The sequence below is a fragment of the Didymella exigua genome (genome assembly GCF_010094145.1).
Source record: "Didymella exigua CBS 183.55 unplaced genomic scaffold M421scaffold_45, whole genome shotgun sequence".
NCBI lineage: Eukaryota > Fungi > Ascomycota > Dothideomycetes > Pleosporales > Didymellaceae > Didymella > Didymella exigua.
This window is the reverse complement of record NW_022984819.1, coordinates 209478-225240: the sequence shown is the minus strand read 5'-3', so window position 1 is coordinate 225240 and position 15763 is coordinate 209478. Positions and strand designations below refer to the sequence as shown.

Sequence of the window (15763 nt, the reverse complement as noted above, 5' to 3'; positions counted from 1 at the left end):
TTGCCTGCGAATATTACTGCATTGGCCTGGCAAATACCAATACATCGCTTCACCAAGCTGCATAGACTGACAGCCGCGGCCATGGACGATGCTTTGACCAGGCCCGTCGCATTCTTTAATTCGGTACTTGCCGAAGCTAAGCTAGAGATCTTCGTGGCGCATACCCGCAGCTCTTAATTTTTCCAGGATTCCGACGGTTTCATGGAACCTCTCCATACGATGGAGGTACCAATCGCGCTACAGCTAGGGTCTCTGCAGCTGAAGAAACTTGAATTAGTCCGATCGTGTTTGAGACCCACAGATATGGTGTGTCCTATCAAAGCTTGTCCGAATCTGAAAATTTCAGTTTCTCAAGTGGTGGCCCAGGTCCAAATCCATACACCATAACTCCTGCCCTACTAACCGACGTTCTAGGTTCGGTCAAGGAGTCCTTGGAAGAGCTGTGTCTTGAGATTGACAGCGCCAAATTGGCTGAACATTTCGATCCTGGTATGGGAGACGACTTCGTTCGCCCGCTCGTGCAGTTCAAGGACTTGTAAGTGCTGAGCACACCTGCTGAGATGTGTTCTGATCATGACACAGACCTTGACGCATGACACGCAGAGCACAGCTTGGAAGAAGAAGAGCGTTTCTGCCGTAGGTTGCCATTGAGTCTGGAGGTGCTTCAATTTTCGCCCTCGGACGACGAATCTGCGCTGCCTCTTATCCAGCTGCGAGATATGTGCAGTACGCACGCTCTCAAATGCTGATTAATCGTCACTAAGCACAACCCCAGATCCAACATGGATCGAGTCCTGCAGAGAACTTTTGAGTGCGGGAGCATCAACTCTGTTTGCAGGCGAGAAAAAGCTTGAGATCGCATTCAGAGCAGCATTTACAACTGCCATTGAGTTTCTCGTTCCAAATCGCCGTCTGCCTGATCTGGAATGATTCGGCACGAAGTTTGCTATTCACAAGCGCAAGCTGAGAGAGTCTACTTGGTCTAATCGCGAGTTTCGCAGGATCAGAGAGCGTTATGAAGACCCTACATGAGACGATGATGAGGTTTTTAGATTGAAGAATCAGGACCCTGAGATGTAGGCTATGTTGTGTCAGATGAGAGAACGCATCCATGAAGAAGTTCTGATTGAGAGTACAAATGAAGAGGATTCACGAGGAAGACTCCATTACATGGACTCAGAGGACTCTGGTCACTGAAAGCGGCGATTCATCATTCGTGGAATGGCCTGGTACAAATTATTTTTCCGTTAGGCGAAACGTGGGATAGTCTGCCAGGGAAACGCAGAGAGCAGCGTGTACAGACCGAGTTGTCATCTTCCTAGGCGTTAGCACTCTGCGATTAATTGCTGTTGTTCTGGTTTACATAGTCACTTTCGCAGCGGTCCAGCACCGTAAAGTGCACTCACACTAGTAAGGAAATAGGAGTGCAGCCAGCATCCTGACCGATGCAATCGATGGCCTATCCTGTAAACGTGCATAAGAGCTGCTCTGACGCAGGTAGTGGAGGTTGGCGATATGCATGGGAAAATGGTAAGATGTAGCACAGCGGTGATGAGGAACGTGCTGATCGTTGAGATGAAATAACATGAGATGCTGCATGCATGTGGCGCGGTCGATCGACAGTCATGCAGTTGAGTAAGATTAATTTTCGTGTGGCGCCGATCGAAAACGGCAGAGCCGTGCGTACGCACTAAATACGCCAGCTGAATGGCAATCGGAAGGACGTTGAGATATCCCATATGTTGGTTTAAACTTGGTATACTCATGTCTGCACGATGATGTTGTGCCCTTGGCATATTTGCTGCCGCTCTGCGGACGTGCCACGCTCTCATTACTGTGACATGAGTTGCTGATGATGATTTGATATCTAACCATTTGTCTCGTTTCTCATTGTAGGTCGTTTAATATTGTCACTTATGACTCCTTCAACTTGTCCTCGATGTCGTCCAGATCCTCGGCGCTGTCGATCTCGATGATCTTGTTAACTTCTGCTGTATTGCGCATCAACTCCTTTGCACCTGCGTACAGCATCTTGACCTCACTATTGCAGGTGATTGGCAGGTAGTACAGCATGACATAAGGTACGGAGAGTCGGCCAGAGTCCTGGCCGTGTTAGCAGAACTCACTTCCCAAGCAATGTTCTTGCGAGACGTACAAGGGTGAGGGGGTAACTGAGCAGCACGAATCTTGGTGCGTGATCAGGCAGCTCATCTGCCACAAGTGTCACGTCTGAGTATACCTCGTCGTCGACAGGCCTGATCTCTAGTGTCTTCTTGTCGATCTCGTCTGAAAGGCGCCGGTATCAGCCTTGCTCGGGGTTTGAAATAGGGCGCATAGCGACTATGGAGGCGATAGGATCGTACAGATGACAGCCTGAGGGTCTTTGGCCCGTGATGTGCCCAGCCTGAACTTGCGCAGCTTCGTCTTCGTCTCGGTTGAGAATGTGTAAAGCCGCGACTCGGACGCCTTGCAAAAATATTAGCGCTCATGTGCGGCTACCAAGCACGAGACTTGCCATATTGTAAGTTGTCTGATGTGCGAAGCTGAAGTGCTTGAGATAAACACGCGGCGGTATTTCGTTTGAGAGCGCAGTTGTAGGGCTTGACGGCGGTATCCCGCTGAGGTGGGGTGTGGGGCCTTGAGCACGCTAGTGATCGACTGGAAGTCACGGAGGTGCCCATCTCTTCGCAGACACTCTCGCCCTGGTGCAGGTACTCAGGTACTCATCGGTATTGGAATCAAGATTCCGCGACGTCTCATGTTCAGCCGGCTCGGTCAGGTCGCTCGACACCTATCACGTCCAGTAGCACGCTCGCCCGCATCAATCACGTCATCGATTATGGCAGGTACATCACCTCACGAAAAAGGGTTGATCCACACGGCTGCTTGTCTGATCATTGGAGATGAGGTACTTGGAGGCAAGGTATGTTGATTATCACGCGTTGACTTTGAACATTGGTCGCTAACACGCATATACAGACTGTGGACACCAACTCTGTAAGCTACAGTATGCAGCATCATTGAACTTCGATTGATGTCTTTTAGGCATACTTTGCCAAGTGGTGCTTCTCTCTAGGCGTCAACCTTCGTCGTGTGGAAGTCATCGCCGACGATGAGGGCGAAATTGTTGAGGCCGTGAAACGCATGTCTAGCACCTATGACTTCGTCGTTACCAGTGGAGGCATTGGTCCAACGTAAGTTGCCCATGCAACTTGGCACGTACTACGCTAACACGATCGCACAGACACGACGACATTACCTACCAGTCGATAGCAAGGGCTTTTGGCCTGCAGTTGAAGCTGCATGATGCAGCTTACGAGCGTATGAAGCGCCTCTCGAAACCTCACAAGTCGCAGCCAAATTTTAGCTGGGATGTGCCTTCAGCCGCACTTACAGCCAAGAAGCGCATGGTAGAGTTGCCAATTGACGACGCAGTACCTGATGAGGACCAAGTCATCTTTGTGAACGATACTCTCTGGGTGCCTGTGAGCTGTGTCAACGGAAACGTCCACATCTTGCCCGGTGTGCCTAGGTTATTCGAGGCTATGATTGACGGCATGAAGCCCCGCGTTTTGCCTCGCCTGACCGATCCAGAAGGCAAGGGCGTACTGCGAATTTTGATCTCTACGCCTCTGGCGGAGAGTGCTGTCGCTGGGTATCTAACGGAACTGGCGGCGAAGGCGGAACCAAGGGGTGTCAAGGTCGGTAGCTACCCACGATGGGGCAAAGATCACAACACAGTGACACTTGTCGGCCGTGATGTTGAGTTCATGGAAGGCCTAGTCCCAGAGGTCGAGAAGAACGTTGATGGCAAGCGTGTTGCGGTCGAGGGCCAGGACGACGGCGAGACATCAGACAAGGACACATAGGAACTTATGCAACTCCAAGCACCGGCTGTGTCCGAGACATGGACGAAAGTGTACAGTGGCGATCTGCAAATGTTACATGACTGGTCGCAGGTTTTACATTGCGCGAACGCGTTGTGTTGCCTCGAAGAGATGTCAGCGTGGATTCATTCAGGGGTCATGCTTCCAAAGCTTCTAAAGCCTGCACAGAAGGTGAGCCGTGTCCCACTTTACTAGGTAGAGCAGTGCCGAGGCCAGTGGGTCTCCGACCCTGATAACACCATCTTGATTGTGCGATAGAAATGGTATGATGTGTGAAGAGATTGCTATCTTAATTTCCAGTTGAATTCGCCTGTCACCGCCAGACGCCGGGACAAACAACGTGGTGAAGGCGGTCGTACGTCGGATCGTAATGCTGTACAACATTGGGCGTTCTCAAGCGCCGCTGGTGGCTATCGTACGCGCCGTAAAGGACAAGGAAGATGGCGCTCGGCTGGAGGCCCACGATGGCAGCATGCTTGACTGCCCGTGCCGCACTGGAGAAAGCAGAGCATGGATCGCAGAGGCGACGTTCCCGAAAACCGCCGCTTTAACCGCGAAATGGAAGCTGCATTCCTTCAGGAGTCGGCAGACAACGCGACAGTGGACTCCGACGGCTCTGGGTACGCTGCACGCCGAATATGAAATGCATGTGTGATATCGCGAACGAGTGGACACGCCGGCGGCACGCTTGCAGCAACCTGCATTTGCGTGTTGACTGGGTGTGGAGGTTTCGTGCGCATTGGCCACGCGCCAAGTGGGGCTCTTGTTAAAGGCGGTATAGCGCCTCTGCAGCGAAACCCGAACGACGAAGGCTCTCCCATCCCTCTTCCATTGCGACCTCGATCCCCTGGCCTGCTATCCATCGGTGCTGTACGTTCGCCTGAATCCATCTCGAGCGCACCTGCCATCGTCGATTTGCGCCTATCATCGTCGCGCCTGCCAAAAGCCTCTCCTTGACGAAGCTACAGAGTTACCAGCCTCTTCCTCAATTCCCAGCGACCTCCACCTAACACTACAAATATCCAAGATAGAGCGCTGCGATGGCGTCGAAGTTCCTACGCGAATACAAGGCACGTGCTCCCCCTCAACCCTTCGTCTCTCCGTCTCAAGTCCAGGGGCCAACAGAATGTCCATATCTGTGCGTGCTCGGTGGTCTTGATGTACCCCTAGCTCGCGAATCTATAGAGAGATCTGTTGCTGACTAATTGATCAGCTCGTTGTTGTTGGAGGCGGTGGTGTCGGTAAATCGTGTCTTACCATACAGCTCATTCAGAGCCATTTCGTGGACGAGTACGACCCTACTATTGAGGGTGAGTTATACCGGGTTGCGCGAATGCGGTTTCGAGAGGGGTTCCCTTGAACTCCAGTTGACACCGAGCAGATTCGTACCGCAAGCAGTGTGTCATCGACGATGAGGTCGCGCTGCTCGACGTTCTCGACACAGCCGGACAGGAGGAGTACTCTGCGATGCGCGAACAGTACATGAGGACAGGCGAGGGCTTCTTGCTCGTCTACTCGATAACAGACAGGCAGAGCTTCGAGGAGATCATGACGTTCCAGCAGCAGATTCTGCGTGTAAAGGATAAGGACTACTTCCCAATGATCGTTGTTGGAAACAAGTGCGATCTTGACGGCGAGAGGCAGGTGTCAACGCAAGGTATGCTATGCCTCACCCTGCATTTTACAATCTGTGTCTAAACACCCTACAGAGGGTCAGAACTTGGCACTACAGTTCGGCTGCAAGTTTATCGAGACTTCAGCGAAATCCCGCATCAACGTCGACAACGCATTCTACGACATTGTACGAGAGATCCGCAGATACAACAAGGAGATGTCCTCGTACACAGGTGCGCCGTCTGGCGCACAGGGCCAAAATGGCATCGCCAAGATGGGCGTCGAGGACAGCGAAGAGAAGAAGGGCGGCTGCTGCGGATGCACAGTGATGTGAAGAGTTGGAAACCATATCGTTGTGCACACGATACGAAGAAAGTTGAAAGATACCTGCCCACCACCGGGCACCCTCACCATGCCCTACTGCCGTTGCCGCTGCGGCTTTCAGAGGGCACACGCGATACCATTAGCACGTACTGCCATTTAAATCCCACGGTCGAGCCGTGCGCTCGAATCGTACTTCTTTTCGACACTTTCTTTTGGATTCGCTTTGGGCTTGGTGTTGGACAATGGTACAATACTAGCGCTCGAGTTTTCGATACGGCAGCGCCTGCGAGATTTAGACCCATTCACATTTCCTTACGGCATAACAGTACGATTGTACACCTGTATTTCCTTACTCGGCTATCCTGAGATGCACGTTAGATAGGACGTGGCATGCATCTTGGAACGACCTGCAAAAGATCCCATTCTCTTGTTCCGTTTACCTCGATTATCAGCACTTTAACTTCTATGGACATAATTCACCGCTATAATCACGATGCCTCCGTCTTCCACTGCATCAGTTCATCGCAGAACGGCTCGAAGCAGTCCATGGCTGCTTTCTTCACCTTGGCAGCCACTCCATCGTCCCGAGCAGCCGTGGAGATCGTCAGCGCTAGAAACACTCGAGTCGTTCATCACCACCTCGAACGCGCAAGGTTTGCCCGGGCATTCCAATTGGAGGAATCGCGCACGGTATCTCCGGGTGCAGGAGGTGTTCGGATCCAATCAACATCAAGATTGAGAGCTTCTTCAAATGTGGCCTGAGCATCATCACGACGTGACGATATGCGCGCACGATACTGCGACATTTAGAGCTCAGGCAGAGCTCCGGCTGAAAGTGTGGGGAAGGCTCTTACACGTCAAGAACACGCGGCTCTTCGCCCCTTCCCGAGCACTGACACGTGGGACCAGTGACACGGCACAACAACACTACTTTTGGCCTTCACCGCTATCTATCGTCTTCAGGGTGTCTGTGATTTTGCGCTGTCGCCCAAAACGGCAGCACTTCACGGCTCTCACCGCTCATATACCCCCACGAACGCTACATTGGGCTTGAAAGCCGTCTGTTTACACATAGCTGCTACAACATAACAGCAAGTGCGAATGAGAGTCTGCTGCACCATCGGGATAAGGGCTAATTAATAAGCACACATGGCACGCTCACGCCAGTCGAGCATTGCCGAGGCATGCATTATGCTTGCGTGACATCCTGCCCAGGCTCGCTGCCTGCCAATAGCAGTGTAGGTCCGACACAGAATTTAAACACGAACAACAACGTCGCCGCCATGCCTGTCACATCCTTGTGAACACCGTTTCTTGCCTACTCTCCAGTGCTCGGCTGGCTGCTGCCGTTTTGCGGGTCGCACTTACTCAACCCCATCCGTGCGCCTTCCTCGGCCTCAATATGTGGACCGTTTGATCGACCAACCCACTATCACTGAAAACTCTTGAAATTTGCCATTGGCTTCACCCAATGCATATCCACAGGCTAGCAGTATGCTGGTACCTCAGCAGTGTTCGTAATAACTCTTCGGGTATCGAGGACGAGGGCTCAACGAGGTATGGAGGTGGGTGGGTGGCTTTGCAATAGCGGGAAGTATGTTGAAAAGTACGATCGAGAGGGTGCGACGATGACAAGGACAGTGACATCTTTTGACCAGCCTCTTTGGACATGAACGAACAGTCAATAGGCAACAATAAAAACAGTAGTCCGTGCCTGCACATCTCGGGTAGGCTGATCCCATTCTGCCCCCCCACAACGCGCTCTGAACCAACTATGGAGCAGCGCCTAATAATCTGGAAGAGTGTGGGTGCCTTTCGTCTCACCTTGTGCCGTTCTATTACACGCACCGCTTTCACTCCTTGTTCCGTCGCAATAATTGCATAATATGCAACGAGCCTGTCCCTCCAACAGTAGATAACATCCACGTAGCGAGTCTGCAAATCACATACCATACCAAGCTCCAACTTTGAGTGGCGAACGACGGTTTAGGCAGGTGTGCAGATTATCGAACACAAGACAGCGCAATCGTAGACGAGCTTGAGCGCGTCAGAGGCCTGTAAAATAATGATAACTAGTACTGCGAAGACATGTGCGCCGTGCTACACTGCTAAGACACAGTAACACTTCCTAGTTAAGCTAAAGAAAGTACCTTGCCGAGATCGCACAAGATTTTGACAAAAAAAAGCTGGCTGTGTGGCTGGCAGAAGATGAGGACGCCGCGAGGGACGACATGGAGATTACAGACTGGGATAATGATGTTGATTACGCGACAGTGGTCTACACAATAGATCACCGGAGTAGTTCCTCTCCAGCTCGTCACAGTCATCTATGAAACTGAGGATTATCACACAACGGGGTTCCGTTACAATAATATATCTACATGAAGTGAACCATGTTACGCAACGCAGTTGCTTCATACCGCCAAGATGGCAACAGAGAAAGCAATTGCTGAGACAGTAAACCCCGACTTCTGCAGTATAGTGCTCGCAGCGCTTGTAGTTGACTCGGCAGTAGCCGAACTGGAGGGGCTGCCCGAGCCCGAAGGTGAGCTTGAGGACGAACCGGAACCCGAAGATGAAATAAGGCTGGAGGTTCCACTGGCGCTAGAGATGGAACTTGAATTTACCGACTTGGAAGTGGAATTAGCACCAACACGGTTGGCAGAGTCGCCGAACTGACGATACCAGTTATCCTTAGGATCACCTAGACACTCGCCAACGGTGACTCCCTTGTAGCCGAGCTCGGTAATGGTCTTGAGCATGAACTCAGTGAGCTCGTTGGCGGTCTTGTCAATGATGTCGTGCGAGATGGAAAGCGATGAGTTCTGCTTAGGTGACATGTTCCCCATGGTCATGTTTCCCTTGAACCAGTCCAGCGAGTTTTGAAAGGTGTTCTTGGGGTTCTGTTGGTAGTCGTCGGTATCTACGTCAAAGTAGATGACGTGGTAACCTAGGTCCTGCATGTCTTGGTCGCAGCCAGAGGGAACAGTGCAGCTAGAGTAAGGCGGGCGGATGTAGGTAGGGATCTTCCCAACGATGTTGTTTAGCGCGCCCTCAACGTTCAAGATTTGGTCTTTCCGATCATCTTTGTCGATCTTAGACAAGTTGAGATGCGTCCATGTGTGAGATGCAATCTGATGCCCCTCTGCATCCATGCGCTTGATCACATCGATATGTTCTTGAGTTTTGTCAATCTGTCCCTTAGCAATGTTATTGCCAGTGATGAAGAATGTAGCTTTTGCATCGTATTTCTTGAAAAGATCCAGGATGGTCGCTGTGAAGTCTTTGTGGGGCCCGTCGTCATAAGTAATGGCAACGTTGCCCGGGTCTTTGCAGTGGTAGATGCCGCTGCCTCCGTAGGGAACTGAACCGATCTTTGCTCGGGGGATGGATCCAGTGCTCTTGCCTTCAGGCTTCTGGTGCTCTGGGCAGCCAGGACCGTACTTGTACTGGCAGTTGGGAGAGTAGCAGTAACTCGAGTTAGATCCGCAGTCTACCAGAGTCAGTAAAAGTATCGCGTCCGATCTTATGATTACTTACAGCCAGCTGTTGAGCAGCAGCCCCTGTCCGCAGGACATGATCCAATTCCTTCGCCACACTCTTGAGGACTTGCACGCGCTTCCAAGACCAAGTCTACGTGTGAGTCGATGCTGAAGATTCCAGTCTTGAAGCTGGCGACCAGGGCATCTGCTCTTCGGTCAATTGAATCGACGAGTCCATGGATCTTTGGGAACCCAATGCTACCATGAGCACTGGCAAGCGGTGTAAGAGCTGCGGCAACCGTGATAGCGTTGGAGATGCGCATAATGTGGGTTGAATCGTTCGGATACGATCTACGGTCGATTTATGAGCAAGCGGGAGAATATGGTGAGCTGGAAAACTGCTACAGAATTATCTAAACCGTGAAATTGAAACAAGTGTCGTGCCGTACAGAGGGCAGACTTATTAAATCCCAGGCCCAAGGTCGAAAAACAAAAGCAAAAGTAAGACATTGGGCGCGACAGATGCAAGACATATGAAGGTCGAGAGTTAGGGGGATACAATCCTTGCAAGAAAATACTGAAACTCCTTTCGCACCACGGCTAAGGCGGGTAATCGCAGCGAAAAAGTGTAAGGCATCCCACCGGTAGTGACCTAAGAAAAGTAAGGCTGAGGCCTGACACCCTGACAAGACCTCAACTTCGCTTGTGGTAACGCCGCCTAGACCCACATCATACCCATAAGGCGTACAATTGGTAGGCAGCATATCGGTCAAGCCACAGAATCCGCCTCTGGCAGTTGCCAAGGTGCAACACTTCACGGAGAAGGCAATGGGTGGAAATGCGCCTAGAAGTAGGAATGTATAGAATCAATCCTTTCAGTGGCTGGTGGCGTCTCCTTTCCTGGATGGTATCAATCCATGGCGCGACTTGGAAGACTGCTTACAATGTTGCTCGGTGGCGTACGCTCACAGTCGGACCCGGACGACATGAGCCTCACTGCTTGAACCCTTATTAAGGTGTAAAGGTGGAGCCTACCGACTATTGAAGTGATGGAAGCAGATGCAAGGTTCTGTCGGCATTGCTGCTAAGCTAGTCGAGCTGTCAGCGTAGATGTAAGCTTCTAGACAAAGCAGGCATCTCATAAGCGGTCAGTTCGTTCCGCTCAGGCCCCTGACTAGTCTCAGTTCCGCACAATTGCGCAGAGAAAATACCGAGGCAGGGAGGGAGACGACTCAAAGTTGACCGCAGCTGGTAGGTATGGTGTGATGCGAAGTGAAGTCGAAGAGTGATTGTTATAGTTGCGCGAGGTTGTGTGCGCAGCAACTGTACCGCCTGCTGCAGGTACGATCGAGGTTATGCATCAGGTAAATGTGGCCGCTACGGAAGACCGCGGGACGATTGGCCGCCTATCGCTAACTTCATGGTATGCAGCGCGCATCATGATTTTCAAGTTTCTCCGCTTATGCAACATTGTATGAACGCGATTGCCATGCGGGAGCGTCCGAAAAGACCCGATTTTTCAAGTGCGCAAATCCATTGTTCTTGGCTAGAATCTATTGTGTCGGATTTTGAAGTCTTCACACCAACTCTGAATCGTGCAATCTCTGCAATTTCGTCCGCCAGCATCTCATCCCCGGACATTCCTTATCAATACGGCGAGAGTGGTACCACAACTGAAGCCATTACCGTCGACAACTGACAAGCATTCGAGCTAAAGTAAATCAAGCCCAACAGCACGCCTTTGTGGATGACGCGAGGGCCCCTGTCCTTCCGGAAAACAGTCTCCATCTTCTAGTCCTCGCAGCATCCAACCAGACTAGGAAATCCATTTTGGACTAGATACAGGGGGCAGAGTTTGTCACTCCTCGACAGGGAACTAGAATGCAACCGCTCGTCTTGGAGACACGGTAGGATACCAACAGGTATGACATCGAAGCGCCTCTTTCTCTGGAGTGATTCACGTCTTCACCTCAAGGCGGATACTCTACCTACAAGTCGCAACATTCGCAATTAACATCACTCAAGAAGTAAGGTCAATATCTAAGATCATAGGAGCTTACTTTTAGACAGCAAGGCGTATGCTAGCTAGGCCTATCCTGAGCAAGTCTAACGCTGCGCATGCCCCGCACAAGCAAAAAAACTTCGCTTGATCGTCCAACACCCACACCACGCAACCAGGACACCGGCAAAAATCGTGTCCTGGGATATCTAGCTGTGAAAGACGAATGCTGATGAGGACGGGACTCGAACCCGCGCCACTTTCGTGACCAGGAAGCTGATTGCTCAGCAGTGCTAAGGAGAAGGACCTTAACCTGGCGCCATAACCAACTCGGCCACCTCACCATATTCTTCATGTTGTTGATGGAGAAACGAATAGGAATAAGCACTATAGTCTTAACTACTAACAGGCTCGGGAGATGTTCATTAGAAGCCTCGCAATACTGGTCGATTTCGAACTCTCAAGCTCCGACTTACAACCTGCTCTTCAACACAGACTGCTCTGGCCGCCACATCTTGTTCAGCAGGCGGCTGGCGTTGACCATCTCCGGCTTGCACTGATCCAACGATGTGATACCCAGCAAGCGCATGCCCGTCTGCAGCTCTTCAGCAAGGACTGCGATGTGTTAGTCTCAAATCCCGACGTATTTGCAGGTCAAACATACTATCAATACAACGCTCGATGCCCTTCGTACCGTACGCTGCGAGCGCATACAGGAACGGCCGGCCAACACCGACTGCTGTTGCACCCAAACACAGCGCCTTCAGCACATCGTTCCCGTCTCGCAGTCCGCCGTCAAGAAATATCTCTAGCTTACCAATGACCTCGGGGCAATACGTCCGGATCTCAAGGAGCGTCATGAGCGCGCTCGGCGCGGTGTGCATCTGTCGCCCGCCGTGGTTGCTGAGCAGGATGCCATCGCACCCGTAGTCCAACGCCAGTTTCGCATCATCTGCAGTCTGGATACCCTTCAGCACGATCGGCCCGTCCCACTCCTTGCGGATCCATTCCAGGTCTTCCCAAGTCGTGTGTGGGCTCAACTGGCCACGGACAACTCGCCCGCCCATGGCTGGGGCAAAGGCATTATCGCTGCCTGCTGCATTATCCTTTTCTGACGAACTGTCGGTCTCCCACTCTGCGGTGGTCTCTTCTTCCAAGCCGGCGGCCAGCGCCTCCTCAGCCTGCAGATAGCGATCGGCTGTTCGTTTTCCAAGGATGGGTGTGTCGACTGTGATCCACAGCCCCTTATACCCTGCCTTCTGAACGAGATGCATTAGCTCGATTGCCTTTGTACGATCCACCGGCATATAGTACTGGTAGAACAGCTGAGTCGGACTCCCGTTCTTCAGTCTTCCTTGCTCCTCGATATAGTTCTGCATGATTTGCTCGCTGGACTTCGTGCTCGCCGTACTGACGACCACATGTGCACCTTTCCGCACCGCACCTTTGACCATTGCTGGCTCGGCTTCGTCGTGAATCGCGCCAACAGTGCCCATGGGTGAGACATAGAATGGATACTGTGAACTGTGACCAAAGATCTTGCGGCGCGTGTCGACATCGCCCACGTTGCGCATGACGCGCGGGCGGAAAGAAATGCGACCCCAATCATCGAGGTTACCCTTCAGCGACGCACCCGTGTTGGCTGATCCAGATGCATAGATATAGGACTTGTGTGGGAGGACCGCCTTTGCTACCGTCTCAAAATCTGGGGTCTGAACGCACAATGACACATGCGGGATGCCGGGTGACTTATTCGTTTCTGATGGTGTCTCTGTAGCTTTGTTTTGTGAGTTTCTCAACTGTGCCAGGGTGTTGGGGTCTACCAGTCCCAGAACGGACGACTGATCGATGTAGTCTTTAAGGTAACTCAAAGGATGATACTTCTTGAATTCTTCTGTCGCATCCTGTGGAACATTAACTCTGCATCGTCGCCATTCTCGAACACACTCACGGTTCCGGCATTTTTCAAAATGACCGGTGCACCGCCGGGGTGCTCAGACAGGAAGTTCGTCACATCGTACACATGCGAGTCGAGCACGATCCAGCAGTCGTCCTTCTTAGTGTGCTTCGCAACCTCAGCGCCGTCGATGGGTCCCATTGTTCTAGCTCTTTGACTTCGCGTTTGTGTCGTGTATCAAGTGGCCAACCCTGGGGAACGCATTTGAGGAGCGCGCTAACCCGGCAATAAACCCCATCTTTCGGCGAGAAGGCCGGGCCATTGATAACCGAACGCACCTGAGTTCGACCAACCACCAGATACTAACCGGTGGCGATAGCTGAGGTCTGAGATAGAAAAAGTCCGGGATCTGGTCTCGTGTAGAACAGCTGGAGGAAAGCGCGATGTTGAAACCGGTTGGTGATGTCATGACGTCTCGCTTTTCAGACCTCAGGTTGCTGCGCACCGCTGATAGTCTCTTTATTTGCCTTCCCTTATAAGGTTCTGCTCCAAATGGCAAATTCGCCTTCTTTGTGTGCGCATCAGCTTCGTGGTCACTCATGTCGTGCGTCAAATGTCTTTATGCATAACGTACCCCACGGGCGAGCCGGTCAACGGGCGAGCCGGTCACTTTTGCCAAGACCAAACCCAACCACACCCCACTATGGCCTAAAGCAATCTCCTTTGGCACTATATAGTGCAGTACAGCGTATAATATTATTTAAAGACTAACGTAGATTATCACTGAGCCAGCCATATCACCAAACTAGCCATTTTCTCTTAGCACAACTAACACAAGTTACTATAACGTACTCTATCACCGAGCCAGTCATATCACCAAACCAGTCAAAATCTGCCAAGACTAACACAACTCCACACTTCACAGTATGTCTTAACAACATCACGACCTATTGCTTCAACACAAAGGGAGACTGCAGCTTGCTCTCCAGGCCTACAATACTGGACAGTTTCAGAGCCATTGGGCTGCTGCTGCTGCATTCAACGTTAACCAACGCAGGCTCTCTAAACGCGCTAGCAATACTCCGTTTTAACTCAACGTACGCGCAAACTGCTAGAAGCTTACTACAACTAAAGAGCAGACAATTATCTAATATAACGTAGATTATCACTGAGCCGGCCATATCACCGAACCAGCCACTTTCTCTTGGCACGACCACCTTTTACCCCAACACAATATGCCTTAACAACAACAACTTTAGAATACTACTAGAGAAGGTAGAGTTATCCTTGCTATCTAGGCCTTCTATGCTAGCCAATTTCGCAGTATCTACAGCGCTGCTAGAGCGTTGAACGTACCTTATTAGCAGGTCTCTAATTACCTTTGCAATATTATGTTTTAACTAGACATACGTGCTAATTGCTAGAAACTTACTATACTAGAGGAGCAGACAATTATCTAGTATATACTTAACCTTAATTTGCAAGGATTTGCGCCCTAGCTATGTAAGGTGGCAGATATGGCTAATAAGATACTTAGTGTGCGTGGTGAAGAGCCTGTTGGCAAACTATAGGCTAGTAGGCTTGTGACGCGTTTAGACAAGCTTAAAATAGCCTTTAATTAAGCTAAGGATAGACAGAGGATACTACAGGAAGATCCTGAGATAATTAGCGCATAGTTTAAGCTAGTAGAGGATACTTAAGTTAAGTATAACGTGGTTTATCACCAAGCCGCCAGGTATTACCAAACTGCCACCCCTTACCAACTTTTTTAGAGTTACTAACTATTACACAACTATTACGCTTAACTATAACACTACACTAATACTTATAATTGCTACAATTACTCTTTAGAAGCAGCGCTATTATCTGCATCTAATATTTCTGCAGTGCAGGTGCGCAAATTGTAGCCAGTCTTGCCGCAACGTCCGCAGTGCCTCTCTTTGCGCACCTTCTTCCTAGACTGTTTAGATGCCTCACCACCACCACTGTCCTTCTTAGCTATTATATCCTGTACCTCACTAGCTGTAAGAGCCTCCTCTGTCTAGATATACTTTCTTTTGCAACTATGCTGCGCTGTTAGAGCCTTAATAGCCTTCTTTATGCTATCTATTTCCCTTCTCTACAACACGTTAGCATAGTCTATCTACGCAACCCCTCTAGCAAGCAAGTTAAGTAATTTTATAATAGGAGACAGGGGCAAATCTCTGTGCAATTGCATGCGCTCACAGATATACAACATTTGTGACTTAACCTCCTTTGCGCTAGTTAGTGTTTTAGATTCCTATAGGGTAGTCTCTAGTGGTGGTGGTGTTGGCGTGCGAAGGACCACATTAAGCTTCAATAGCACTCGCTCTAGGTCAAAAGGAACTAGTCCTGCGCCTCTAAAGCCTCTGTGGATATTGTCTTTTATAATAGCCTTATAATAGGCTATCTAGAAGCTAGTAAGGAAGAACTCTTTCTTAATTTATATCTTTAAGTATTGTAACTAGGCGTTAACCTTAATTAAGTACGCCCTCTTTAAGGGGCTAAAACAGGCCACGTTAAGCAGCTGCAACAGGTG

General features: G+C 50.6%; 6 protein-coding genes and 1 non-coding gene across 7 annotated transcripts; 2 read left to right on the top strand and 5 right to left on the bottom strand.

Moving 5' to 3' along the window:
• Positions 1-1804: 1804 nt before the first annotated feature.
• M421DRAFT_304159 (glia maturation factor beta) lies at positions 1805-2638 on the bottom strand. Its single transcript, XM_033589140.1, has 4 exons — positions 2516-2638; positions 2364-2466; positions 2156-2286; positions 1805-2103 (listed from the first exon to the last, which is right to left on the bottom strand). The coding sequence occupies exons 1-4, from the start codon at positions 2516-2518 to the stop codon at positions 1915-1917; spliced, it is 426 nt and encodes a 141-aa protein (XP_033444154.1). The 5' UTR covers positions 2519-2638; the 3' UTR covers positions 1805-1914.
• Positions 2639-2839: 201 nt separating this feature from the next.
• M421DRAFT_104179 (Molybdopterin binding protein) lies at positions 2840-3869 on the top strand (the record flags this gene model as incomplete). Its single annotated transcript, XM_033586990.1, has 3 exons — positions 2840-2923; positions 3046-3194; positions 3245-3869. The coding sequence occupies 3 exons, from the start codon at positions 2840-2842 to the stop codon at positions 3867-3869; spliced, it is 858 nt and encodes a 285-aa protein (XP_033444153.1).
• A 1058-nt stretch (positions 3870-4927) lies between these two features.
• Positions 4928-5835, top strand: M421DRAFT_104178 (ras-domain-containing protein; the record flags this gene model as incomplete). The annotated part of the gene is made up of 4 exons (XM_033586989.1): positions 4928-4957; positions 5101-5197; positions 5269-5544; positions 5597-5835. The coding sequence occupies 4 exons, from the start codon at positions 4928-4930 to the stop codon at positions 5833-5835; spliced, it is 642 nt and encodes a 213-aa protein (XP_033444152.1).
• A 1103-nt stretch (positions 5836-6938) lies between these two features.
• On the bottom strand, positions 6939-7911 carry M421DRAFT_304138 (uncharacterized protein). The gene has a single exon (XM_033589139.1). It carries the CDS (start codon positions 7776-7778, stop codon positions 7290-7292), a length of 489 nt encoding a protein of 162 aa, XP_033444151.1. The 5' UTR covers positions 7779-7911; the 3' UTR covers positions 6939-7289.
• A 328-nt stretch (positions 7912-8239) lies between these two features.
• M421DRAFT_74247 (carbohydrate esterase family 4 protein) lies at positions 8240-9630 on the bottom strand (the record flags this gene model as incomplete). The annotated part of the gene is made up of 2 exons (XM_033597018.1): positions 8240-9318; positions 9366-9630. The coding sequence occupies 2 exons, from the start codon at positions 9628-9630 to the stop codon at positions 8240-8242; spliced, it is 1344 nt and encodes a 447-aa protein (XP_033444150.1).
• A 1906-nt stretch (positions 9631-11536) lies between these two features.
• Positions 11537-11650, bottom strand: M421DRAFT_t121. Its single transcript has one exon. It is a non-coding gene; the product is annotated as a tRNA-Leu (tRNA).
• Positions 11651-11662: 12 nt separating this feature from the next.
• M421DRAFT_425412 (L-lactate dehydrogenase) lies at positions 11663-13446 on the bottom strand. The gene is made up of 3 exons (XM_033594066.1): positions 13258-13446; positions 11971-13210; positions 11663-11921 (listed from the first exon to the last, which is right to left on the bottom strand). The coding sequence occupies exons 1-3, from the start codon at positions 13402-13404 to the stop codon at positions 11779-11781; spliced, it is 1530 nt and encodes a 509-aa protein (XP_033444149.1). The 5' UTR covers positions 13405-13446; the 3' UTR covers positions 11663-11778.
• Between the last annotated feature and the right edge of the window lie 2317 nt (positions 13447-15763).

Bases quoted from the DNA above. Each gene is read 5' to 3' on its own strand.
- M421DRAFT_425412 (XM_033594066.1), bottom strand. From the start codon at position 13,404: ATGGGACCCATCGACGGCGCTGAGGTTGCGAAGCACACTAAGAAGGAC. The intron at 13,211-13,257 runs GTGAGTGTGTTC...AATGTTCCACAG, and splicing joins TTTTGAAAAATGCCGGAACC to GATGCGACAGAAGAATTCAA. The intron at 11,922-11,970 runs GTATGTTTGACC...AACACATCGCAG, and splicing joins CATCGAGCGTTGTATTGATA to TCCTTGCTGAAGAGCTGCAG.
- M421DRAFT_304159 (XM_033589140.1), bottom strand. The intron at 2,287-2,363 runs GTACGATCCTAT...GGCGCCTTTCAG, and splicing joins AGACCCTCAGGCTGTCATCT to ACGAGATCGACAAGAAGACA. The intron at 2,104-2,155 runs GTACGTCTCGCA...TAACACGGCCAG, and splicing joins TCAGTTACCCCCTCACCCTT to GACTCTGGCCGACTCTCCGT.
- M421DRAFT_304138 (XM_033589139.1), bottom strand. From the start codon at position 7,778: ATGGTATGTGATTTGCAGACTCGCTACGTGGATGTTATCTACTGTTGG.